The sequence below is a fragment of the Thermobia domestica genome, chromosome 4, assembly GCF_964235325.1.
Source record: "Thermobia domestica chromosome 4, izTheDome1.hap1.1, whole genome shotgun sequence".
NCBI classification, from domain to species: Eukaryota; Metazoa; Arthropoda; class Insecta; order Zygentoma; family Lepismatidae; genus Thermobia; species Thermobia domestica.
The window spans coordinates 294,367,444-294,394,105 of NC_137457.1; the positions used below are offsets into that span (position 1 = coordinate 294,367,444).

The 26,662-nt window shown below is 36.4% G+C and overlaps 1 protein-coding gene and 1 long non-coding RNA gene across 2 annotated transcripts in view; one reads left to right on the forward strand and one right to left on the reverse strand.

The window, feature by feature from the left end:
- Positions 1–26,662, forward strand: part of LOC145684195 (uncharacterized) — a 189,093-nt gene that overhangs the window by 137,537 nt on the left and 24,894 nt on the right. The gene's annotated exons all lie outside the window — the stretch shown is intronic.
- Positions 1–26,662, reverse strand: part of Gli (carboxyl ester lipase-like protein Gli) — a 69,075-nt gene that overhangs the window by 18,802 nt on the left and 23,611 nt on the right. Inside the window, exons 5-11 of the mRNA XM_081756225.1 lie at positions 21,713–21,880; positions 17,098–17,299; positions 15,075–15,262; positions 7,454–7,640; positions 6,348–6,453; positions 4,018–4,213; positions 1,506–1,621 (exon numbers count right to left, since the gene is read on the reverse strand). Of these exons, the coding sequence (XP_081612351.1) occupies positions 1,506–1,621; positions 4,018–4,213; positions 6,348–6,453; positions 7,454–7,640; positions 15,075–15,262; positions 17,098–17,299; positions 21,713–21,880 (1,163 nt within the window). The remainder of the gene's footprint in view (positions 1–1,505; positions 1,622–4,017; positions 4,214–6,347; positions 6,454–7,453; positions 7,641–15,074; positions 15,263–17,097; positions 17,300–21,712; positions 21,881–26,662) is intronic.

Genomic DNA, 26,662 nt, shown 5'->3' on the forward strand with positions numbered 1-26,662 from the left:
CTATTTTTAGCTTAGTTTGTAGACAAGAATGTAGTTGTGAAAATGATGTTTGTTACTCTTTCCTTCCTACAAGAAATTACTGTGTCTGAGTGTGAGTGTGTGTGTCAAAGAAAATAAAAATTTTCGTGTTTTACTAAAAGAAAAGCGCAATTAATTCATTTTATGTAGGAAATATTCTGAAAAAAAAAAAATTGTTATGCGTAGAAGAAAAATTCGTTGAATTTGACATTCATCCCCAACCACAGTACTACGTTATATGCACATAATTTTTCCTGCACACACATCATGGACAGCAATAACAATTATGCTTCTAGACCAATTCAGTGAAAAGATCTTCTCTTATACGGAATCCTCCTGAAAATAAATGTAATTTACGTCGAAAAACCGAGACTTAAAAAATTAGCCAACTTTGCTCCCCTCCTCCTCCTCCTATATAAGCAACAAGTACATATTTAGGGTATTATCATGTAGCGCGGACTACTTCATTGCTTCACATACTAAGTTTCATAAGAGTACTCCAAAAAGCTGATGCAATAATAATAATAATAATAATAATAATAATAATAATAATAATAATAAAATAAAAATAAATAAATAATAATAATAATAATAACAAAATAAATAAATAAATAAATAAATAAATAAATAAACTCTTCCTCCGCCGTGGTACCCCATCCCACATGCATATCGGCGGAAAGCTTCATCCTTCAGGAATACATTGATACCAAAATTATCTTCCTAGCTAAATTAGGTGCTGACCTATTGAGGTTTAAAGCATTGATGCAGCAGTTGCGTCAATGGCCGTTTAAAGATTAATATAACGTTTTAAACGATCTATAAGAAATTGGAGGAGCAAAATTGAGTACCTTTGAGTTTATGGACAAGATTACTCTTAAAGCTTGTAAGTAATAAAATTATGCTATAAATGTTTTAGATATTTGGTGTGAACTTGTATGAAGAAAGAAATGGAAGTTTATTGATGTTTTGTTATTAATAAAAGAGTGACTGTTGAGAATATCATTACTGAGGTTGTGTGGAGTTATGAATAAGTATCTAATGAGACAATTATTGCGTACGTAATTGAGTAATTGGTAAACGCAGTTGGGACACTGCTAGTAAAGCTATTTTTATATTTTTCCACAATGGAAAATATTTCCCTATTCAACTTGCCCAGACTCAATAACATATACTGACTTGCTAGACAGTTTCCACACCACAGGTTCGTAAGCGAGTGGAGTCTGACGGATTAGTATGTCATATCTTATGCATCACTTCCTGCAGTGTCCCTTTCCCACGTCACAGCGAACAGAAACAACGAATAAGCAATGAATTCCAGGAAGTACGATATTTTGTACCACATATGCAGTGCAGTAATTTACAGGTAGTCACTTTTTTTTTTGTTTGTTTGTTTAGCAATATACGGTTATTGAACCTTTAAATTCTAATTCTACGTATATTTATTCTTAGTTACTTCTATACAAAAAAAAAAAAAAAAAGTATCTAACCTTTTTTCATTTCTCCACAAAATACAGGCAACAACAACTAAAACAATGCATAGCAAACAGGCACCAGATACACTCCAGAAGGCTATCTGCAATGGCTCACGCGGCTCCCACCAATACTAGAAGAGAAACAATTGAAATAAATTAATGTAAACATGCTACTGTACGCAGCGTAACAAGAAAAAGTGAATATAAGCTTATTAGTATCATTATAAGCGATGCTTAAAAGTAGTTTTATGTTTTCAATATATGATGATAATGACCAGTGGCAAGAATTTTAAGTATGACAATAAACTTTTTTTCAACTTAAAACATGCAGTGTATACAGATTTCTATTTATAACGTAAGTTTCAATCGCTCCATAGTTGAGGTTTAGCTCCTTATAATATTATACATAGTAATGCATGTTTGTTATCACGTTATCTAATAGTTATTTATTTAGCTAATCAAATTTGTTTAATACACTCAAAATTTCGGAGTATTTTAGAATTCGTACAGTTTTCACAATTACCTAATGTTTAAAATCCCATCCTTAGCTTATTTTCTTTAACAAAGTACTGCTTTGGACATATATATTATGCTTTTTACCTCGTTAAAATACACGGAGGTACAATTCAAAAGTTCATATTTCCTTCGTGTCGTAACATCAAAACATCGATCCACAAACACCTTTAAAGTAATCGCTTCGGAAAACAAGATATATATTTGCCAGCGAGGTGATAAAGTTGAAAGAAACCATCTTTAGCAGCTTCTAGTAATGCTCTTTGTAGTATTGTTTGTACATTTTCTAACGCAAAACGACATGTTCATTTTGTTTCATCTACGAAAAGGAGTAAAAATCGCAGAGGATTAAATTGGGTGAACAGACGGGATGCTGAAGCCCAGAGAGGAATTCTTCGATGAATGGGGACATGTGGGCAGGCGCATTAACATAGATAAGACATCACTGTCTACTTCACTTTAGTCGAGTCACTTACGACTACATCTCCACAAACGAAATAAAATAACTATATACAGTCCTTTGTTTACTACTATTCAGGAAAGAAAATGAAATGAAATCTTTGAGTTTTACGTTGCACGATTATGCTAAAGGTTAGGGTGAGGTTAAAGGAGACGGTGATTATAAGAAATGAATGAAATGATGGAATGAAGAAAGTGGGAGGAATCGGGAGAACCCCGAGGAAACCCACGCACACGGTGTTTGTCCACCACAAAGCTCACTTGACGCGAGCTGGAATCGAACCAGGGACCCCTAAGCACCAGAGGTGAACGCTCTACCACTGAGCCACCGCGGCCCCTATTCAGGATAGGATGTACTACTGTCAAAGGTTTGAAAATGGAACACAGACACAGTATTTACGATATATTGGTATCCTTTTGCTACATGATACATGGAAGTGCGGAACATGAAAAGCACCAATTAGTTTTCAAAAGGATGCAGGCTCGGAATCTGACAGACCACTTGGCAATGGAATTATGAACTTAAGGATATGAAAATGGCGGGCTGCCTTGACCAGGGCGCAGAGGTCTGCACGGGCCGGAATTTTTTGCCCGAGCCCGGCTCGCCCGTGAGTTTATAATGCGAGGCCCGACTCGAGTTTGAAATATATTTTAGTATTTATGCCGAGTCCGGCCCGAGCTTGCGTTATAATCAAATGAGTCCGAAATAGGCCCGAATTACAGAAACTTAATAATTAACGCAAAATTGTATTTTTATTTACAGCAATAAGAGGTTTAATTTTGCAGTTGTGCTTTAAAAGTTCTCCAGAAAGAATGGTCCAATAAATATCGTTGTACAGTATATTTACAAAGTTAGGCCCGAGAAATATCATTGAGTATTTAAAAATTTACGGCCCGAGCCCGAAGTGATGTATGTTTTGTAGGCCCAAGTCCAGTCTGCGTGCCCGGTCGGGCTTAAGCCCGTGGGCTCGGCCCAAGCCCGTGCAGACCTCTACCAGGGCGCGCTTCAAGAGTCCACATTAGGAGATCTCTTCTTACAGGTCACAGATTAAAGCACTGACAACAGTTTGTAATCGAATAGGTTCAGATCTGGGCTGCTAGAGGACCAGTCTGATGCACAGATGAAGTCTGGGACATTGAAAGTGAATTTTCTCTGGCAAAGCATGTAAAGAAGGACGGTGCTCGTACATGGGATCCTCTAATTTAGTCTTACCACGAATAGGTTTTGTCTCTGGCTTTATCCTCTATTGAAGCAGAAGGTACCCTTATTCCTCTATTACAATCAGAAGTTAGTATTTTGCCGTTTTAGTGTTGGAACTCCACAGTTGGGAAGTACATCGCAAATTCCTATTGTGAAACAAAACTTTCTCTCTCTATTTTTCCTGGATACGCCTTCCTCAAAAAATTCATCTATACAAGTTAAATAAACTTTGTTGTGAAGAGATTAGTTTCGGAGGTACAATTGTGGCAAAATTATAATTACGAGAATTACTTCAAAGTAAATAATACAGAATATAATTATTTTTCAATACTATAATTACTAAGCTAAAATTACCTCCGTAAATGGTGGATAGGTAGGTAGAAGGCGACCAACGACTGTTGGCAAATAATGTGTCCAGAATGAAGCCTCAGTCTGCCTATAATTGTACTTTACTGACGAATTGAACGTTGTGTTTAAGTTTAGGTATTTTAAATCTCCACTCTTAGCCATCTCAAAATGGATTCCCAGGATCTGAGTGAATGTTGGGTTCCTGGAAAGGAAGAAAAATATCATAATTTTCATAAGCATCAAAACCATTTATAAATGGTAAAAAAAAAAATAACTAATCCCGAACCACAGAGTAACCCAAACGTCTGTTTTCTAAAGAGAATCTCCATATGCATTTCTAAGAATCTATATTATAAAACTGAAAGTCACTATGTTTGTGACTTTTAATCTCTGCGATCACCCGACCGATCTTGATCAAATTTCAATATAGATGAGGTTCGGACCTGGGGAATATTTTTATCTATTAACTTTGACGGTAGAACTTACGAGGAGGAAGAATGGGAGATACAAAAATCAATATATATATATATATATGCAGAACCTACGGTACTTGCACAATCATTTTCAGAGAGACTGTTCGGTAGTATCTGATCATTCTGCACCTACCTCTCCAAAAAAAGGTGTAAAAGTACTGAGGCATTCTTATATATGGATATTTGGATAATTCACATACTAGTTCCTCAGTGATATCTTGACCCGACTACGATACGTCCCATAGTAGTGGAGCTATGAAATTTTAAAGTTTACTTGTTTCACGTTTTTGACACATTATAAGTCCGAAACTATCCATTTTTGAACACAGGTCCATATGAAGTTTCTTTCTTATTTTGACGTGAGAAATCTGTTTCCAAAATAGTGTGAAACATTTTTGTAACACCCTATATATTAAATTTCCTTAAGCTCAGAAGTCAAATGCCGAGACAATGCTTTCAGTTTTTAATTACTTCGACCCCTGGATAATCAAATAATAGTTAGTAACTTCACTTTTAACGTACATATCTGGGTTCTTATTTCGGCGAGAATAGCATCCGTTATTCTACAGGGTATAAAAATCAAACTTAAAACACACACACACACATATACACACACTAATCTTAAAGGTACCTACACCGGGTTCCTACTGATCTGGAGAAATCTATTTCCCTGACTTCCTTGACCTTTGGCAGGAAATTCCATGACTTTCATGACAGGTGTCGGACGACGACACATAAATAAGGAATAAATAACAGTGAATATTTAGAGACAAATAGTAATCAATCGCTCATACGTACATTTCTCTTATCTCCCATAAAAACCTCAACATTCCATACTGTGATCATTAATATCTACCCACAAATGTCTGACAATCAATTACTCTGAAGATACGATATTTCTTATACATTCATTTAATAATGACAAGGCTCTTTTAGAATATCCATACCCAATTTCAATGAAGATCTGTTACTTATCCAATTTTGCAATTAATAGGTTACCTACAAATATCTGACAATGAGGGACCGCGGTGACTCAGTGGTAGAGCGTTCACCTCTAGAGCATAAGGTTATTGGTTCGATCCCAGCTAGCACCAAGTGAACTTTAAGGTGGACAAACACCGTGCTCGTGGGTTTCCTCGGGGTTCGCCCGTTTCCTCCCACTTTCTTCATTCCATCATTTCATTCATTTTTTATCACCGCTGTCTCCTCTAGCCTAGCCGGCATAACCGTGGGACGTAAAACTTAGAAAGATTACATTTCATTCCTGACAATGAATTGTACTCCAGACTTTTTATAAATCTTTATAAAGTAAGTTGTAATGTTACTTGTTCCATATCTGAATTATTACACTACCAACCGTCTGACAATGAAACACCCTCAATATATGAGACTTATATATTCATTACTAAAATGACAAAGAAACATCTACCAAAATATCCATATCCAGTTTCAAGTGGAAGATAAAATAAACAGCAATAAAAACAAAATTGCATGTAGAAGGAAAAAAAAAACAGCAATAAAAAGCAAATAGGTAATACAATGGTTGTCTAAGCTGAAATTAATGTACAATTAATATTAGAAAAAATATTTTTTATAAAATTTCCCTGAGTTTCCCTGATTTCCAGTCTTTTTCCTTGACCTGCACCATTTTCTCTGACTCCCTTGACCAGTAGGAACCCTGCTATATGAGATCATACAACGAGAAGAAATAATTTTTATAATCATATCCAATAACAAAAATATGCTGACAAAAGTTAGTTTTCTTCTACCCTGTAGCACAAAATAACAACACGTAAACTTCACATACCACTTCATTTACAGGAAAGCATAACGATTCTCATTTATGTATTAAATTCTACTCACCCATATCTAGCAAAATCAGTGAAAGCTTTCATGAAGAAATGACTCATGTTTCTGTCAGCATCTTTCCACGCATAGCGGTCCAATCGCATATTTTGAGGGAAAAATTCTGTAATAAAAGAAAGAACATGCATTTAGAAATGATTCAATTCCACGTTGCATGATTCTTTTAAGCACAACTAAACTTTCAACTTAACTTCTAGAGTCTTCATTGTAGTGAAGACAGATGTTAAATTTTAAACTAGAAATAAGACAAATTACAACTGCTAGGAAAGGAAAGCTTTGAGACTAAGCACTACACACTGGAAAGTATAAAAGAAAGAAATTAACCATTATAATAATGATATGTTAAGTCTTTTACTTTCTTCGTTCTTTATTTATTAAGCTAAACAATTTCGGTATTTGCTAACAACTTCATCATTAGAATTGAGTCACTTGCTGACAACTGTTCTACAGAGATGTCCAAACTTGCGACCCCTGATCTGAAGCTTACCGTTACCAATTAGTGACTGAAAGCGATATCCAGTGGAAGATCTTGAGATCCCTAAACTCATTTTTAGTGATTCAAAGTCAGGTTTACAATTACATATAAAGAACCCCCTCCCCCAAAAAATAAATAAATAAATTGAAGTTTTAGTTTTATCATTATCAATAGAATGTTCATACTTGCACCATTTTATAGATGCAATTTCACGAAAGAAAGAAAAAAAAAAAAGGAAAATTTCTGTGGCATAAAGCTGAATGCAAAGGGTTAAAGTTTACAATGAATGGTTACCCACATAGGTATTCCTAAACATGAAACCTCAAAGATTTCACTAATCTGGAAGAAAGACTCACTATCTGTTATGTATTTACTCATTCAACCTCGATTTCATGACAACTCATGGCTCTTCAATGTCATACATTCACGAGATGTAAAGTCAATTACACGCAGACTTCATTACGATTTCCTATCTGCCAACCGGGATCGGGGATAGATGTTGAGAAACACAGACATAACAGTGGAACAATTAACTTAATATTTTTGAATCTCGTATCAACATAAATCATATTGATTACAGACAACACGAGAAACGTGTATAAATTCCAAGACAATGCCAAACACTTACCCACATCCATGAACGGTGCACCAGTTAGAAAATAATATTCTGTGTCATGAGGTACCCTTCTCCAAAGCGGCCATTCCAAAGTCTCAACCGTTGTATTTAACACATACATATAAACGGGAATATTTCTCTCTACCAACAGCTTCACCATCTGGTCATTGGGTGCTCGGTACAAGAAATCAGACAGCATCTACAAGATAAACATATGAATTTCATAACTCAAATACCAGATGCTTTAAGATTACTTAGAAGTAGTGATTGAAATATCTATACTGAGTTTCATGGCTATTACGGCTATGACCGTAACATCTTGAACTGTTTTAACTTTTTCTCCTCCTGCAAATACGGACGAAATCGACCCTGCTTATGCGAAAATCAATCATTCGATGGAAGAAACGAGAAAGAAGAAAAAAGTACTGGCCATTGCACTAATTTTTTTCGCTCCAATTTTCTAAATTAAATCAAGTGTAACTCAAAGAATGTAAAAGTGACTGACTGGACCATGACTCGAACTCGGGACCTCCGGCATACTGTGTCGATGCATTAACCCGTTTTTTCCCGGTGTTCCAATATTGGAACAATTTTAAAGATGACACAAATACCTCCTCAGCTGGCTACATTGTATCGCGACTAGTTGAGAACGTGCCAACTGCATTCACAAGGGATGGAATGAAAAGGTCATGTACTTGTTTCCTGCTCTATTAGCTGTTGCACCTCGCGGTGGTGACGTCATTGTCAAAGAAATTTTTACATACACCATGGAGGAAAGAAAGTAAGAAAATATTGTTTTATTTTTATAATTTTGTCCGTTTATTGCCTCAAATACCTTGATTAATAGTTGTTTCAAGTCATATTAAAGATTTTTGAAGAAAGTAATAATTATAACTTGCACAGTGTAATCTAAAGTACAATGTTCCAATAATGGAACACCAGGAACGAATGGATCCATTATTTTCATTATTGTAAAATTTCATTTCTGTCTCACAACTTGGAATGTATATTACTCTTTTATTAAAATATAGATGATTTTTACTTTCCATACGATTTCTCTGTTTATATTTACTTTGTTTCCAGCTGCGGCGCAAGCACTCATATCATTCTAAAAGTATCGAAAATAGCTCATAATATTATTTGGTTGTAATTTTATACTATTTGCACTATATACATATTATAAATTATTTTCTGAAAAGGTATGGAGCATTGATGTTTGCTGGATGTATAATTCTTCACTGAACTAGTTAGTATCACGCATGTATTTGGTGCACTGAGTCCGAGGTTCAATTCCCTTTGTAGTAGGATTGTACATTCTACAGAGATACCTGACGGCTTTATGATTTTTTAATTTAACAAAAAAACACTTCCCTTCAACAATAGATTTAGAGCTTAACATGGGATTTGAATCACATATGCTCTTGCCGGGAATCGAATTTGGGTCTCTTGCACCAAACGCGAGAACGTTAACCATTTAGTCATAAGAGATTATTATTATTATAATAACCGATTATTATTTGTGTGACAATTCATTTCTTATTTGTGTGGTGTATGTGCGAACCTCGAGGATATCTCGTACTATTTCAGCCGTACGTTGGACGAGATATAATTACGCCTAAAGACACTGGCTTGGGAGAATACGTTGTAATACAGTTGACAAATTGAATTCCAAAAGATATGCATTTCAAGATATACGCGTATAGACTATTTTCATCACTTTCATTAGCAAGTGAGTTAGCCGAATTATTATGAAGAACCGAATAGATAATTGCCCACTAAAAGATCTACAGGAACAAAAGAAGGAAAATGGGGGCATTTGTTTCAAACCCGACGCAGATAGCAAATGCAAGGTGGTGGAATGGAATGACAATCGCGTAGTTCATTTGGTAACTACATGCAATGCTGTGGAGCCTGCAAAGAGATGGATTGCTAGAGAGAAGAAATTACCAGTTCCACAACCTAATACTGTTTCAAAGTATAACAAGCTCATGGGAAGAGTGGATAGGATGAATGAAAACACTGAAAGTTACAGAATTTTCAGCAGATCCAGAAAATGGTGGTGGCCTGATTTTGCCTACTTTTCACAATGTTTGGGAACTCTACAGGAAAACAGAAACAAACTCATCATTAGATTATCTCGGCTTCACAAGAAGTATAGTCGAAATATATTTGCAGAAATATAGGTCTCTACCATATTCAAGCGGAAGGGCGAAAACAAGAAAGGAATTTCCGTGACGCATCCGTAGAGGTCTAAGACATGACATTTCTGATCACTTGATACCTACGGCTTCACACCTTACCACACTCAAATGTAATTTTAGTTCTTGAATTAGTCAGATCTGTTGGGAATAAAATCAAGCGTTATTTCCTAAATATCAATCTATATTGATTTTGCATATATCTGAAAATTTAACGTGTTAATATTTTATTCCTATACCTCCCTATAAGAACTATAGGATACATAGTTTAAAATCATTAAAGAATATTTATATTCATATTATGTAGTAAACATTTATATTTTATACTGTTCGTCCTGTATTTCTTACTATAATATTCGTACGAAGGATATTTGCAAAATAAAAATATGAAAAATGATCGGTTATTTTATAACGATATTTCTTTCTAGAAAAAGTAGAGGTATAGAGGGGTGTTCTATTTGTAGAATAAATAACATATATAACAAACATAACTGGCACGTTCGTTCGTAATGTCAGAGTTTAGGAAAAAATCTTACTGATACCGTTCGTTCCTGGTGTTCCAATATTGGAACAAATACTACTGGTCTCGTTCGTTCCTCGTGTTCCAATATTGGAACATGCCCAAACAGCGGAATTAATTACGAAAAGTGGCAGAATTTAATATTAATCGTACAAATAGAAGCCTCTCATTCAGAAAAACACAAATTTTCAAAAAAATTCAAAAGTAAAAAAATTCGGGCAAAAACGGGTTAACCACTACGTCACTCAACCTGCTTCCTAGAACAACCACTCACTCTCTCACTCTGGAGGTCGAGAATTCGCACCTATAGAGGATTTCGGTGTGTAAAATAAAAAATCAATTATTTCCTCCTTTCATTAGTATATATGAAACCACAACCATCATAAGGTGTTCGGTATATGGACACAGGATTGTTCAAGTACAGCAGGGGACTGTAGTACAACCCATGTGGTCCGAGACGAGAGTGAGTGGCTGTTCTGGGGAGCGGACTGGATGGTGTAGTAGTTAGCGCATCGGCACGGTATGCCGGAGGTACCGGGTTTGAGTCACGGTCCAGTCGGTTATTTTTTACTCTTTGTGTTAAAATTCGCACCTATAGAGGATTTAGTATGTAAAATTAAAAAAATATATTTATGTTGTTTTCCCCTGTCATTAGTATATACATTAAATCAAGTGTTTTCGGAAAACTTCGTCTGAAGAAAACACCCAAAAATAAACTCACTTATGAGAAACGATTTAAGTTCAGTAATCATTTATGTTGAAACGCCCTTGTAACTTTCCCTCCCTCTTTATCTCGTGGCTAGGCGTGTGCCTTTGATGCACGTTGTTTCGGGTTGAATTCTCGGCAGGAGAGCACAAAAGAAAAAAAAATTCATTGATCATCCGTTTCCTTTACCATACATGCCACAAGCGTGGGACGTTAAACTAACAAAAAAAAAACAATCATTTCAATGTCCTTGTAAACTTTTAAACTAATCTATAAAAATCGATGAAATTTTGGTCACTGATAAGCACACCCTGCTATACCACAAGATTCACAGTGTTGTCAACCTAACATAAATCTACATTTTTTTTTTTAATGGGACTACAGAGATTGTTCAGTCTACATTTGGTCGATTTCGACTTACCTAAAAATTTAGAAGAATCCATGGCGCCAGGTCCGTAAGTGCTCGATGTGTTTCCCTTGGTTCCTAACAATAGCCCGACAGTGTAATTTCCACTGTAATAGGCTTCTCTGAAGAATTGGGAGGGGAATCTTGTCCCATCCCTTTGCACAGCTTTCCAAAATCCTTTCACAGTTGTCACACGCCGTTTTCCCAAAGCCAGCTTTAGCAATCCAAATCCACAACAGTCCATAGGACTTGCATCTGGAGATTTAACAGGTATCTCATTAAAAGGTATCACCTGTTGTATACCACTTGCCTCCTCCATCTCCCTGTAGAATGCGAGGGACGATCGTGAGGTATGTGATGAGGCCTTGTCCATGTGAATGCGCACCATATTAGCGTCATTTTCGTACATTGTGGGAATCTCATGCTCGTAGATCGGCCGCATGATCTGCTCTTGAAAATACTGCGAATTTATTTTGCAGTTCTTCGCCACCCTACGAATCTTCAGTTTACCATAGTAACAGTAGCCAGTAACGACCATGAACCCTTTTGGGAAGGATTATTTACAGACACGGACCCACCTTCTTACGTTCTTGGCGCCTTTCTCTCGGTACATGATGGCTCTCGGTTTGCCGCAGTCGGAAAGGTAAATCCATGCTTCATCGCGCGTTACGACGTAAATCCACCTTTGTTTTGCCAGATGACGTTCGTACAGCTTCCGGGCGTTACACTTTCGTTCCTTTTGGTGGGCATCCGTGAGAAGAGCGAGCTTTCATGACTTTTTCCAGCTTGAGTTGATGGTGTAACGTCCGGCTCACAGTCCCCAAAGACACGTCAAGACGATTAGCCATACACCTTTGTTTTGGCGGATTTTCTTGCAATGCCATTTTGCGATTCCCTCTGCATGGTGGAGGTGGCCTTGGTGCATTCTCGCTTCCTAGGCAACTTCGTTGGTGATCCAAATGGTGGAGCTTCGTTGCTCTTGTACTTTTTAATAACATTTTTTATTCCACTTAAACTGATGTTGCAACCATTCTTCTTGCACTGTTTTCTAAGTGGGCGTCATAAAGAGCCGCAACATAGCCTTCCCAAAACCGGTTTAGTTTTGGCGGCATTTTGGTCACAGAGCGGAAACCCACATACTTGGAAACAAATTTAACACAACATTCACAACAATGGTCCTGTTTTGTGCGTTATTGTCGTCCGCGCGGAAAAACAACTCCGTTCGCAGGAAGCCACTGCACAACACTGCAGGACGCCACGAGCCAGATCGGGTAAGTCCATTCTGCCCGGGAAGGGGAAGGAACGAAATCGGCCAAACGTAGGCTGAACAACCTCTGTATATCAGGTTATTTCAAACCTACATGTTAAACAAAAACTTACAATACCAAATGTATTATTCAGTGTTATAAATTCAGGGCGCTATAGTATCACGAACATCCGTAAACATCTAAATTTTGGAGGCCTCTACAAAAAATAATAATACAAATAAGAAGGACGTGTCAACGCATAGCGAAAGTATCTTAGTGTCAAATACAGTTTGGACATAAAGTCTCTTCCTGATAATACACATTTATAACAAGAAAACTAAGAACGATTGAAGCATGCGGATTGCCGCAAATAATAGAAGAACTCAAAAAGTTAAAAAAAAAGAAAAAAAACTTATTTGGAGAATTTCCACATGTGCTCCATTAGTTGCCCTCAAGGCATCCATGCGAGGTCACATCCGAAACTTGCGCGTCGCGAACGGTCTTCTTGTGTTAACGCATAGACAACCTGCACCTTATATGTGTATAACTTCAAGCGTTTGTGTAAAATTTTTAACACAGTTGACTTCGGGATGTCCAGTTCACATGATGCGCAACGCAAGGATTTCCGTGGACTTCGGATTAAAGCAACACGAACGGCTTCCACACTTCCTCACTAACACTCGGTCTGCCGCTTCTATAACGATCTAAAACACTTCTTGTTGCAATAAACTTCCTATCTATCTATACTCTCTCCTGAATGTTCATTGAACTGTGACAGGAGATTTTGTTTCATGATACCACAACACACTTTGCTTTCTGCAAACAAATGACTATCGCGCTGCGGTCAGCTGCAGTAGATGGCAGCACAGGCTGTGGCAAAATCTTGCAGTATCATACAAGCGATGGTTTCAGACTGCAAGCTTCTATCATTCTTTGTTTTCTTTTATTAGTGTTCGTTATCAGAAAGAAACTTTATGTCCATCCTGTACTATGATCATGATATGACATTTCTAACAAGTAGAAATAGGTTACGAGGGACTGAAAAATTTTACTTTCTTTACAAGGTTTCATTTTTAAGAACGTGCTTAAATAAGTATTACACACAATCACAGAAAGTTATCAGTAAATGTGAAGATCAGAATGCCGTTTACAGCAATTTAATATCTCAACCCGTTCCGGAGATATGATAAACATCGTTAAACTTTGCAATACTGCTTATATAATTAAGAAACTGCGAGAACTTGTAATTACAACTACCAGAAACCACCGCTGTCATGTTATACAAGTAAACTTTTTTTTTTTTTTTTTTTTTTTTTTTTTTTTTTTTTTTTGCAAAAACATTTTCCGAAACTCCCCACCGGAAATCGAAGCCGGTCACCTGCGCCCAAGGTACGTACGCCAACCATATAGACACAAGAAATTCCCGGAAAAAAAATTCAAAACTTTTCTACCCTTTCCTGATGTTCTGTTTAGTTTCACGAAGTCTCTTAATCGACGGAGAGTAAAAAAGAAAAAGTTATATAAATGTGTCCGAAGTTTGTGAAATATAGGACACATTAGATTTAACGTTTCTAATTAGTTTATTTGCTTCATTTGTAGATACAGGTGGACAGTGATGTGACGCTAACGCTGCATAGATAACATAGAGAAATATTGTGGATTCATATTAATTTATATAACAATTATCTTTAAGGGAATAGAACGTTGTGTTGCAGTTTAGAGTACAGTTGGTTCAAATTGGAGTTTAGGGGTCATCTAAATATTACGTAACGCCGCAAAGAGGGACGGGGTTCGGCTTTGCGTTACGAAGTGTGACAAGGGGGAGGGAGAGGGTAAAAATTTAAAAAAAATAACGTTACGTAATATGTGGACGGCCCCTTACTTATCTTAATATATTAACCAATGCACATCTTCTCACGTATTTCAGTAACTCCGAGTACTGGGGTCGGCTTCTTGTAACTGAATATACAGTACACCTTCGCCCATGCGGAATATACTGACATGGTAACATGCATGCTGCAGTACCCGACTACCGCAGTTATTTTCCTGCGCGTTTCATTTCATACAGACAAGAGTTCTTCAGAACATGTCAATCACTGTGTCAGGCAGGTTGCCCTGTGCATAGTGTACATTAGGACGTACCCACCAATAGACGGCAAATGAGCAGGATGAAATTCTGCACAGGAGCGGGTAGTTCAACGCGAATAAGTTATATATCTGCAAGACTTGCAGTTCGACGAACAATAATACAGCGGATACTACAGGAAAACACGTATCCATACCATTCCACTCACAAAACATTCATGAACTGCATGATAGCGGTGGTGAATTGCGTGTGGGTTGGTCGGTTTATAGAGTTTAGCTTCTTTCATCAGTGATGCTATATGAAAAGTGGACCTACCGTTTAAAGTGGGATCCGAACCACATAAGCTTCCACCGAAAATTGAACCCGACTCTCCCAAGCCAAAGCCGCAACACGTTAACCTATGTGAGTAGGTTAAAATCAAATTAATGACATATCTACTAAAGTGAGAGTAAATATATATTAATACTTACGTTAATATATTGCTCCCTAATATGTGTTTTATTCTTTGGGTCCGGCCAGTATGTGTACATATATTTTACAGCGTTGTAAATGCCTTCGGGATTCAAAGTATAGTTGTACCGTTTAATGAACTCCCATACTTTTTGGTCGAAGAATTCTTCACTCACTTCAAAGAATGGTTCCAGGCTTTTATTATTATCTGTAATATAAAATTATACCAATTACTTGTGAATAAAATAATAATTCTATTACCTGAATAAAACGAATAGATAAATAAAATTTTACATCATAACAAAATTCGATTTCTACCGTAAGATGTGTTGTGATTTTTAAAACGTGTCAGCTATATCGTAATATGTATATTGCTACTAGTGTCTAACACTTACCTTCAAATAGGAACTATGGGGCTGCGGTGGCTCAGTGGTAGAGCATTCATCCCAGCCCCCGCCAAGTGAACTTTGTGGTGGACAAACACCGTGTGCGTGGGTTTCCTCGGGGTTCTCCCGTTTCCTCCCACTTTCTTCATTCCACCATTTCATTCATTACTCATCATCACCGTCTCCTTTAGCCTAACCGGCATAACCGTGGGACGTAAAACTCAAAGATTTCATTTCATTTTTTCAAATAGGAACTGCCCCTTTACTATCTTTATTTCAATTTCTCAGCTAACAACAGCTATTTCTAATTCTATTTGGATTATCGAACGATTACCATCATTTCTATAATGAATTCAACTAAAACTGTAACTAACAAAGAGCGAAAATGTGACTGATTGGACCAAGCCTCGAACCCAGGATTTCCGGGACACTGAGCTGTGTTAACCATTACGCCACCCCGTCCACTTCCCAGAAGAATCACTCACTCTTGTAGATGGTGCTCTCCACTTGGACAACGTGGCCTGTGCCACAGACTCCAGCTGTGTTTGGACTCTCCAGTGTCCATATATTGAGAACACCTTTTGACGATTCTAATTCCATATATATTAACGAAAGAAGGAACCTTTTTTTTTTTTTTTTTTTTCACACCAGATTTTCTGTAGGTGTGAATTCTGTAACTTAGAAAGAATGATAATGTGGCTGGACTGGGACTCGAATTTGGGATCTCGGGCATATCGTACCAATGCATTAACCACTACGCCGCCCAGTCCACTTCCAAGAACAGCCACTTACTCCCTCACTCTCTACTCGGTGATCTCCAGCATTCGCACCTATAGAGGATCTGGTTTGTGAGAAAAAAATCGGTTGTTTCCTACTTTCATTAATACATATGAAAGTACAACCGTGAAAAGGTGTTCTCAAATATATGGACACTGGATTGTCCAATTACTGCAGGAGTCTGTGGTACAAGCCACGTGGTCCAAATGGAGAGCACTGACTACGAGAGTGAGGGAGTGAGTGGCTGATCTGAGAAACGGACTGGGTGGCGTAGTGGATAATATATCAGCATGCCGAAGATCTCGGGTTCGAGTCCCAGTCCAATTACATGCAAAAAAAAAAAAAAATTACTCACTCGAAAGGAAAATGAAATGAAATGAAATCTTTGAGTTTTACGTCCCACGTTTATGCCGGTTAGGCTAAAGGAGACGATGATAATGAGAAATGAATGAAATGGTGGAATGAAGAAAGTGGGAGGAAACAGGAGAACCCCGAGGAAACTCACGCACACGGTGTTTGTCCACCACAAAGTTCACTTGGCGGGAGCAAGGTTTGAACCCGGGACCCCATGCACCAGAGGTGAACGCTCTACCACTGAGCCACCGCGGCCCCTCACTCGAAAGGAGTTGGGTCTTTGTTCCAACCGTAAACTCGATATGCAAAGACACTTTCGCAGTACTACAAGTGAGCACCCTACCACTATGTATGAATGAAGACGGAGACTAAACCACGCACGTAGGCTTTGTCATATTATAAACATCTGAAAGTACCTCACATCTGTCAATTATCTGAAACGTACTTATTCAATATTTATGCTTTTATCCTCAACACTTCTAGGTTTTGAAAATTTCTACGAATGACATATTCCATTACTACTTACATATCATGTACGCTGCTTCATCGTGAGTGACGCCGCACAAATATTGTACTCCTAAATTAAAGTCTCCATTCTTAATCAGGTTTTCAGGCGTGTCAGGTAGAAACTGCCAGTCGTTTCTGCTCCAACCTTGATACCAATCATCATTTGGAACTGAGAAATTAGCATCCAGCACCGGCCCCCAAGGGAGAGTACCCAAATCAGGCTGAAAAGGAGAAATTAATACGTTTACAAACTTACTTGAGAATTGTAATAACAAATAACAACAAAAATCTTACCACTTCGAGCGTATACAATATGAGCAACGGCTTATCAGTTGGGCCTCCAAGGATGATGAAAACAGCAATTACCGTGTTTACTCACGTAAAAGTCGCACTTTTATACCAATATTTTAATGCGAAAATCCAACTGTGACTATTACGCGAGGAAAGCTGCCATTCATTTATCACTAGCATCAAAACAATTTCGAACATTGTGCCAACATAAAAAATAAAATATACAGCCTACATACGGTAAAATATGATAAAATACGTATGCCAGACTACTGCGTCGCATAACACCACCCTCGAATTGCTTTGAATTGTATATATGTGGAATATCGTTCATTCTTGCGATTTTATGTGCTTTAATTTGCAACATTTCACATGAAATTATACACTCATTATTTCGCACGTCACACACAATGCAAGACCAAACAGAATATATATGAGAAAAGTCTCAGCATTAACATGATAACAGCGGAACTTAAAATGATTTAAAAACAAACAAACAAAAAAAAATTGTCTCGTTCAGCCCTCTTATAAACAGATATTCTTACATTAAAAAGGAAATAAATTTAAAAAAAAAAAAAAGCAAGATTTCAACAAGATTGGTTTGATTCAGTCTTTTCCGACTCTTAAATGAAAGAATATGGAAATTAACTTTATGACGAATGGGTTTCTTATTTCTAGAAGAAATTCTATTAAAAAAAAAATACTACTAAAGTCAAACCTTCATTACATAAATATATAGTAATCAATACTTCTTTTAGAAATAAATATTAAAAATTGTAAATGTTCCTAGCGGACTTTGATTGTGGCTGAAAAAGTAAACTAAATCTTTCAGTTTAACATCTCAGGATTATGCAGGGGCGGATCCAGGACGGGTGCCCCCCCTCAGAAGGGGAAACTTTCTTATTTTATATATATATAAATATAAACCTATCCCAGAGTTTGGAGCTCTTAAAAGTAGCTCTAAGTAGCAGTATTACAACTCACCGCCTCCCCCCCAGAAGTCCGTCCTGGATCCGCCCCTGGAATTATGCCTATTAGAATAACGGAGACGGATAATTAAGGCAACTGAATGATAATGCGAGAGTTGGTAGAATGAGAATGTAGAATGAAACTGGAGTACCCCGAGAAAACCCACCGATACATTGCTGTCCACTACAAACTTACTTGGGCAGGGACAGAAACAGGGACCGCAGTAGCTTAAGAAAGAAGAAAAAAGCAAAACTTGCTCAACATCAACACAGAATTGGGGTATTGAAAAAAAATTACGCGATACTGTATCTTTAAAAAGTTTACGTCTCTGTCAAAATTAGCGTCTTCTTCTCTCCTTCTGCAATGGCAAAGAGATTGGGCGAAGAGTAGTTCGTTCAGATAAGCTGATAGGCAATCAAAACAAATACTAGACTCGTCTAGATAAATGGGGATTCCATTAGGCACTGATAAAACGAAAATCTTTGAAATAGCGGTAATAGGCACTGATGAAAGGAAAATCTTTGAAATAGAGGTAATAGGCACTGAGGAAGCGAAAATCTTTGAAATAGCGGTAATAGGCACTGATGAAACGAAAATCTTGGAAATATAGCTAATAGGCACTGATGAAATGAAAATCTTTGAAATAGTGGTAATAGGCACTGATGAAACGAAAATCTTTGAAATAGCGGTAATAGGCACTGATGAAACGAAAATCTTTGAAATATAGCTAATAGGCACTGATGAAATGAAAATCTTTGAAATAGTGGTAATAGGCACTGATGAAACGAAAATCTTTGAAATATAGCTAATAGGCACTGATGAAATGAAAATCTTTGAAATAGTGGTAATAGGCACTGATGAAACGAAAATCTTTGAAATAGCGGTAATAGGCACTGATGAAACGAAAATCTTTGAAATAGAGGTAATAGGCACTGATGAAACCAAAATCTTTGAAATAGCGGTAATAGGCACTGATGAAACGAAAATCTTTGAAATAGCGGTAATAGGCACTGATGAAACGAAAATCTTTGAAATATAGCTAATAGGCACTGATGAAATGAAAATCTTTGAAATAGTGGTAATAGGCACTGATGAAACGAAAATCTTTGAAATAGCGGTAATAGGCACTGATGAAACGAAAATCTTTGAAATATAGCTAATAGGCACTGATGAAATGAAAATCTTTGAAATAGTGGTAATAGGCACTGATGAAACGAAAATCTTTGAAATAGCGGTAATAGGCACTGATGAAACGAAAATCTTTCAAATAGAGGTAATAGGCACTGATGAAGCGAAAATCTTTGAAATAGCGGTAATAGGCACTGATGAAACGAAAATCTTTGAAATATAGCTAATAGGCACTGATGAAATGAAAATCTTTGAAATAGTGGTAATAGGCACTGATGAAACGAAAATCTTTGAAATAGCGGTAATAGGCACTGATGAAACGAAAATCTTTGAAATAGAGGTAATAGGCACTGATGAAACGAAAATCTTTGAAATAGCGGTAATAGGCACTGATGAAACGAAAATCTTTGAAATAGCGGTAATAGGCATTGATGAAACGAAAATCTTTGAAATAGAGCTAATAGGCACTGATGAAACGAAAATCTTTGAAATAGCGGTAATAGGCACTGATGAAACGAAAATCTTTGAAATAGAGGTAATAGGCACTGATGAAACCAAAATCTTTGAAATAGAGGTAATAGGCACTGATGAAACCAAAATCTTTGAAATAGCGGTAATAGGCACTGATGAAACGAAAATCTTTGAAATAGAGGTAATAGGCACTGATGAAACCAAAATCTTTGAAATAGCGGTAATAGGCACTGATGAAATGAAAATCTTTGAAATAGTGGTAATAGGCACTGATGAAACGAAAATCTTTGAAATAGAGCTAATAGGCACTGATGAAACGAAAATCTTTGAAATAGTGGTAATAGGCACTGATGAAACGAAAATCTTTGAAATAGCGGTAATAGGCACTGATGAAACGAAAATCTTTGAAATAGAGGTAATAGGCACTGATGAAACGAAAATCTTTGAAATAGAGGTAATAGGCACTGATGAAACGAAAATCTTTGAAATAGAGCTAATAGGCACTGATGAAACGAAAATCTTTGAAATAGCGGTAATAGGCACTGATGAAACGAAAATCTTTGAAATAGAGGTAATAGGCACTGATGAAACCAAAATCTTTGAAATAGAGCTAATAGGCACTGATGAAACGAAAATCTTTGAAATAGTGGTAATAGGCACTGATGAAACCAAAATCTTTGAAATAGAGCTAATAGGCACTGATGAAACGAAAATCTTTGAAATAGCGGTAATAGGCACTGATGAAACGAAAATCTTTGAAATAGAGGTAATAGGCACTGATGAAACCAAAATCTTTGAAATAGAGCTAATAGGCACTGATGAAACGAAAATCTTTGAAATAGTGGTAATAGGCACTGATGAAACCAAAATCTTTGAAATAGAGCTAATAGGCACTGATGAAACGAAAATCTTTGAAATAGCGGTAATAGGCACTGATGAAACGAAAATCTTTGAAATAGAGGTAATAGGCACTGATGAAACCAAAATCTTTGAAATAGAGCTAATAGGCACTGATGAAACGAAAATCTTTGAAATAGTGGTAATAGGCACTGATGAAACCAAAATCTTTGAAATAGAGCTAATAGGCACTGATGAAACGAAAATCTTTGAAATAGTGGTAATAGGCACTGATGAAACCAAAATCTTTGAAATAGAGCTAATAGGCACTGATGAAACGAAAATCTTTGAAATAGCGGTAATAGGCACTGATGAAACGAAAATCTTTGAAATAGAGGTAATAGGCACTGATGAAACCAAAATCTTTGAAATAGAGCTAATAGACACTGATGAAACGAAAATCTTTGAAATAGTGGTAATAGGCACTGATGAAACCAAAATCTTTGAAATAGAGCTAATAGGCACTGATGAAACGAAAAAAATTGAAATAAAATGAAATCTTTTCAGTTCAACGTCCCACGATTATACCTTTTAGGCTAAGGCAGACGACAATGATTAAGCCAAGTGAATTATGGAAGAATTGGTGGAATGAGAAAGGGAGAGGTAACGGGGGTACCCCGAAAAAACCCATGGACACGATGTTGTCCACCACAAACTTACTTGAGCGGGGATCGAACCAGGGACCCCACGTACCAGAACTAAGCGCTCTACCACTGAACGAGCGAGCCTCCCACACTGGTGAATCGATCAGTTCTCTTAACGAGCCATTAACTACAATTTAACAATAAACTAATTTTAACGACCATTGGTTACCAGCAGTAAGACTTTTTTTTTAATTAGTAAATAAATAAATAACAATAAAAAATTCATGGATTTCTTACCTGGATTTCAGCATTGGCTAATTCATGGAAGGATCTGTGTCTTAGGCAGCTAACAAGTTTCCATGGCGAATCAATACTACATCCCATCTTCTCTCCATACACTCGACTGGTGTTTTGAGCCCTGTATTTGTCCACTATTAACGCCCAATCAGCCAAAGCAGAACCACTCTGTAACAGAAGTAAACTGCACGGTCACTACGCATCAGGGTTGGCAAAAACTATGGTTTTTATTGAAAAAACCAAAAAACCAGGTTCTTTTTGTTTAATTAATTTACTCTATGTATTTATATTAGATATGGACAGAAATTAGTTTGTTTCGCCTTGGTGTTATTATGCAACAACAAGGTTATGCTGCAAGGCTGACCATAAGCTTAAAGCAGAATCCAAACCGTTTCTCGGCTTACATCCAAGAGAAATTGTCCATTTCGACACGAAACTGGAACTAATAGGTCACAAATGCGATTGCCGACTCACTCACAAAAGACTCCTGATAAAAATACGTTGTACTAATCTTTACATAGGCCTAGTTGTTAATATAATTGTCAAGAGTCATTTCAGAAGGACAATAAGAAAAATTAGTAATATGTTCCGTTAGTCAGTCACTTTTTACTATTACTGAAGCGCTGTCTGATACAATAACTAGCGTCAATTACCCACTTCCCTGGATTAAAATAAGAAAAATTAGTAATATGTTCCGTTAGTCAGTCACTTTTTACTATTACTGAAGCGCTGTCTGATACAATAACTAGCGTCAATTACCCACTTCCCTGGATTAAAATAAGAAAAATTAGTAATATGTTCCGTTAGTCAGTCACTTTTTACTATTACTGAAGCGCTGTCTGATACAATAACTAGCGTCAATTACCCACTTCCCTGGATTAAAATAAGAAAAATTAGTAATATGTTCCGTTAGTCAGTCACTTTTTACTATTACTGAAGCGCTGTCTGATACAATAACTAGCGTCAATTACCCACTTCCCTGGATTAAAATAAGAAAAATTAGTAATATGTTCCGTTAGTCAGTCACTTTTTACTATTACTGAAGCGCTGTCTGATACAATAACTAGCGTCAATTACCCACTTCCCTGGATTAAAATAAGAAAAATTAGTAATATGTTCCGTTAGTCAGTCACTTTTTACTATTACTGAAGCGCTGTCTGATACAATAACTAGCGTCAATTACCCACTTCCCTGGATTAAAATAAGAAAAATTAGTAATATGTTCCGTTAGTCAGTCACTTTTTACTATTACTGAAGCGCTGTCTGATACAATAACTAGCGTCAATTACCCACTTCCCTGGATTAAAATAAGAAAAATTAGTAATATGTTCCGTTAGTCAGTCACTTTTTACTATTACTGAAGCGCTGTCTGATACAATAACTAGCGTCAATTACCCACTTCCCTGGATTAAAATAAGAAAAATTAGTAATATGTTCCGTTAGTCAGTCACTTTTTACTATTACTGAAGCGCTGTCTGATACAATAACTAGCGTCAATTACCCGCTTCGCTGGGATTAAAATAAGAAAAATTAGTAATATGTTCCGTTAGTCAATCACTTTTTACTATTACTGAAGCGCTGTCTAATACAATAACTAGCGTCAATTACCCGCTTCGCTGGGTTAAAATAAGAAAAATTAGTAATATGTTCCGTTAGTCAGTTACTTTTTACTATTACTGAAGTGCTGTCTGATACAATAACTAGCGTCAATTACCCACTTCCCTGGATTAAAATAAGAAAAATTAGTAATATGTTCCGTTAGTCAGTCACTTTTTACTATTACTGAAGCGCTGTCTGATACAATAACTAGCGTCAATTACCCACTTCCCTGGATTAAAATAAGAAAAATTAGTAATATGTTCCGTTAGTCAGTCACTTTTTACTATTACTGAAGCGCTGTCTGATACAATAACTAGCGTCAATTACCCACTTCCCTGGATTAAAATAAGAAAAATTAGTAATATGTTCCGTTAGTCAGTCACTTTTTACTATTACTGAAGCGCTGTCTGATACAATAACTAGCGTCAATTACCCACTTCCCTGGATTAAAATAAGAAAAATTAGTAATATGTTCCGTTAGTCAGTCACTTTTTACTATTACTGAAGCGCTGTCTGATACAATAACTAGCGTCAATTACCCACTTCCCTGGATTAAAATAAGAAAAATTAGTAATATGTTCCGTTAGTCAGTCACTTTTTACTATTACTGAAGCGCTGTCTGATACAATAACTAGCGTCAATTACCCACTTCCCTGGATTAAAATAAGAAAAATTAGTAATATGTTCCGTTAGTCAGTCACTTTTTACTATTACTGAAGCGCTGTCTGATACAATAACTAGCGTCAATTACCCACTTCCCTGGATTAAAATAAGAAAAATTAGTAATATGTTCCGTTAGTCAGTCACTTTTTACTATTACTGAAGCGCTGTCTGATACAATAACTAGCGTCAATTACCCACTTCCCTGGATTAAAATAAGAAAAATTAGTAATATGTTCCGTTAGTCAGTCACTTTTTACTATTACTGAAGCGCTGTCTGATACAATAACTAGCGTCAATTACCCGCTTCGCTGGGATTAAAATAAGAAAAATTAGTAATATGTTCCGTTAGTCAATCACTTTTTACTATTACTGAAGCGCTGTCTAATACAATAACTAGCGTCAATTACCCGCTTCGCTGGGTTAAAATAAGAAAAATTAGTAATATGTTCCGTTAGTCAGTTACTTTTTACTATTACTGAAGTGCTGTCTGATACAATAACTAGCGTCAATTACCCGCTTCGCTGGGTTAAAATAAGAAAAATTAGTAATATGTTCCGTTAGTCAGTTACTTTTTACTATTACTGAAGCGCTGTCTAATACAATAACTAGCGTCAATTACCCGCTTCGCTGGGTTAAAATAAGAAAAATTAGTAATATGTTCCGTTAGTCAGTTACTTTTTACTATTACTGAAGTGCTGTCTGATACAATAACTAGCGTCAATTACCCGCTTCGCTGGGTTAAAATAAGAAAAATTAGTAATATGTTCCGTTAGTCAGTTACTTTTTACTATTACTGAAGTGCTGTCTGATACAATAACTAGCGTCAATTACCCGCTTCGCTGGGTTAAAATAAGAAAAATTAGTAATATGTTCCGTTAGTCAGTTACTTTTTACTATTACTGAAGCGCTGTCTGATACAATAACTAGCGTCAATTACCCGCTTCGCTGGGTTAAAATAAGAAAAATTAGTAATATGTTCCGTTAGTCAGTTACTTTTTACTATTACTGAAGTGCTGTCTGATACAATAACTAGCGTCAATTACCCGCTTCGCTGGGTTAAAATAAGAAAAATTAGTAATATGTTCCGTTAGTCAGTTACTTTTTACTATTACTGAAGTGCTGTCTGATACAATAACTAGCGTCAATTACCCACTTCCCTGGATTAAAATAAGAAAAATTAGTAATATGTTCCGTTAGTCAGTCACTTTTTACTATTACTGAAGCGCTGTCTGATACAATAACTAGCGTCAATTACCCACTTCCCTGGATTAAAATAAGAAAAATTAGTAATATGTTCCGTTAGTCAGTCACTTTTTACTATTACTGAAGCGCTGTCTGATACAATAACTAGCGTCAATTACCCACTTCCCTGGATTAAAATAAGAAAAATTAGTAATATGTTCCGTTAGTCAGTCACTTTTTACTATTACTGAAGCGCTGTCTGATACAATAACTAGCGTCAATTACCCACTTCCCTGGATTAAAATAAGAAAAATTAGTAATATGTTCCGTTAGTCAGTCACTTTTTACTATTACTGAAGCGCTGTCTGATACAATAACTAGCGTCAATTACCCACTTCCCTGGATTAAAATAAGAAAAATTAGTAATATGTTCCGTTAGTCAGTCACTTTTTACTATTACTGAAGCGCTGTCTGATACAATAACTAGCGTCAATTACCCACTTCCCTGGATTAAAATAAGAAAAATTAGTAATATGTTCCGTTAGTCAGTCACTTTTTACTATTACTGAAGCGCTGTCTGATACAATAACTAGCGTCAATTACCCACTTCCCTGGATTAAAATAAGAAAAATTAGTAATATGTTCCGTTAGTCAGTCACTTTTTACTATTACTGAAGCGCTGTCTGATACAATAACTAGCGTCAATTACCCACTTCCCTGGATTAAAATAAGAAAAATTAGTAATATGTTCCGTTAGTCAGTCACTTTTTACTATTACTGAAGCGCTGTCTGATACAATAACTAGCGTCAATTACCCACTTCCCTGGATTAAAATAAGAAAAATTAGTAATATGTTCCGTTAGTCAGTCACTTTTTACTATTACTGAAGCGCTGTCTGATACAATAACTAGCGTCAATTACCCACTTCCCTGGATTAAAATAAGAAAAATTAGTAATATGTTCCGTTAGTCAGTCACTTTTTACTATTACTGAAGCGCTGTCTGATACAATAACTAGCGTCAATTACCCACTTCCCTGGATTAAAATAAGAAAAATTAGTAATATGTTCCGTTAGTCAGTCACTTTTTACTATTACTGAAGCGCTGTCTGATACAATAACTAGCGTCAATTACCCACTTCCCTGGATTAAAATAAGAAAAATTAGTAATATGTTCCGTTAGTCAGTCACTTTTTACTATTACTGAAGCGCTGTCTGATACAATAACTAGCGTCAATTACCCGCTTCGCTGGGATTAAAATAAGAAAAATTAGTAATATGTTCCGTTAGTCAATCACTTTTTACTATTACTGAAGCGCTGTCTAATACAATAACTAGCGTCAATTACCCGCTTCGCTGGGTTAAAATAAGAAAAATTAGTAATATGTTCCGTTAGTCAGTTACTTTTTACTATTACTGAAGTGCTGTCTGATACAATAACTAGCGTCAATTACCCACTTCCCTGGATTAAAATAAGAAAAATTAGTAATATGTTCCGTTAGTCAGTC